Source organism: Corapipo altera, unplaced genomic scaffold (assembly GCF_003945725.1).
Source record: "Corapipo altera isolate COAL_440 unplaced genomic scaffold, ASM394572v1 44, whole genome shotgun sequence".
NCBI lineage: Eukaryota > Metazoa > Chordata > Aves > Passeriformes > Pipridae > Corapipo > Corapipo altera.
The window spans coordinates 20,596,729-20,598,249 of NW_020884880.1; the positions used below are offsets into that span (position 1 = coordinate 20,596,729).

At 63.8% G+C, this 1,521-nt stretch overlaps 1 protein-coding gene across 1 annotated transcript in view; it reads right to left on the reverse strand.

Moving 5' to 3' along the window:
- The window catches only part of TRIM71 (tripartite motif containing 71), a 54,889-nt gene extending 54,419 nt beyond the window's left edge, over positions 1-470 (reverse strand). Inside the window, exon 1 of the mRNA XM_027639351.1 lies at positions 46-470. Coding sequence (XP_027495152.1) covers positions 46-470 — 425 coding nt within the window. The remainder of the gene's footprint in view (positions 1-45) is intronic.
- Positions 471-1,521: the final 1,051 nt, after the last annotated feature.

Consider the following 1,521-nt stretch of genomic DNA (forward strand, 5'->3'; position numbering starts at 1 on the left):
GTCGAGGAGGGCGCCCGCCGCCCCCACCGACCCCCCCCAGCGCCAGAGCCCCCGGCCGGGCCGGCCCCGGCGGCGCGGCCGTTCTTCTGCTCGTCGGCAGCCGCGGCCACCACGACGACGTCCAGCAGGTTGCTGAGAAGGAAGTTGGAGGAGGGCAGCGCGTCCATGCCCGAGGGCTCCGAGATCACCACCTTCTGGTCGCAAATGGGGCAGCGCAGCTTGAGCGCGTCCCCCGCGCCGGGGTGCCGCTGCGCCTCCAGGCACTGGCGGCAGAAGGCGTGCAGGCAGGGCAGGACGTGGAGCCGCCGCGGCGGGCCTCCGCAGGAGGAGCCGCCGCCGCCCCCGGAGGAGCTGGAGGTCTGTGAGGAGGACGAGGAGGTGGAGGAGTTGGAGGAGAGGGGAGCCGGCGACCCGCACATCTCCTTGCACAGCGGGCAGATCTGGAAATCAGACTCGGGAAACGAAGCCATTTGCGACAAGCCTTACTCCCCGATGGGGGGCAAAAACGTGTCTCCCCCCACCCCCCCACAACAAAAAAAAAAAAAAAAAAAAAAAAGGCAGCGTGGGCGGAAAAAACAGAGGCGCGGGGAGAAGGTAGTTCTACAAGCAGCTTACGAGCAAGCTGGCATCGATCAGTCGTTTTGCCAAGTGGGATCGATTGGCCGTTTTTGCAAATACGGTGTCATCGATTCGGCGGTCTGCAGGGAGCTGGGTCCTCGCCTCGTACCTCGCTGCTGCCGGGCTGGCTGCTGCGGGGGTGGGGGGGGGGGGGGGGGGGGGGGGGGGGGCGGGGGTATTTTTGGTATCAAGGTGTAGCTGTCCCGTTCTCCCTCAGAAAATGGATCCTCTCTTCCCTCACACGTACTTAACCCCCGATCCCCCGTTGCATTAGACAAATTGTATCGATTCCCGGATCGGTCAATACCTCACACAGTCTTCTCATCTCCCCCTCGGGTCAGCAGTTTGACAACGTGGTTTGGTTACTTGTCTTCTTCCTAAACGGAAAGTGCATGGGCGCCGACCGCCCGATCCCCGCCGCATCCAGCGGGGACCGGACCTCTGTCCGCCGGGGCTCGGCTCCGGTTCCCACGGCCGCAGAACCGGGTCAGGGCGGCAGTGCAAGTCCCTCTCGGCCGGGCGGGGAGGAGGCGGATGGGGGGCAGCAAGGGCTTAACTCAAGTTTCGCTCTTTCTTCTTGGGGCGTTGGGTTTTTTCCTCTTTTCCTTTAAACCTGTGCTTGTCGGGGGGGAAGGGGAAATTTCGTTTCAGTTCCCCCCTCCACTTTTGCAATCCAGAGCAGCTCTAGGAGAGAGAGAGGCACTGAAACACAGTGGCCAAGCAGACTTCTCCGGCTCCAGTCCTCCCCCGCCGACGCCTGCTCCACCACCGCATGACTGGGGGGTGGGGATGGAGGGCGGCGTTGATGCCCACCCCACCGGCAGAGACTCACGCTGGCGGGACGTGGAGGAGAAGGAGGAGATGGGAAGAAAAGGGCTCCGAGGGCGGTCAAGAAGAGCAGTC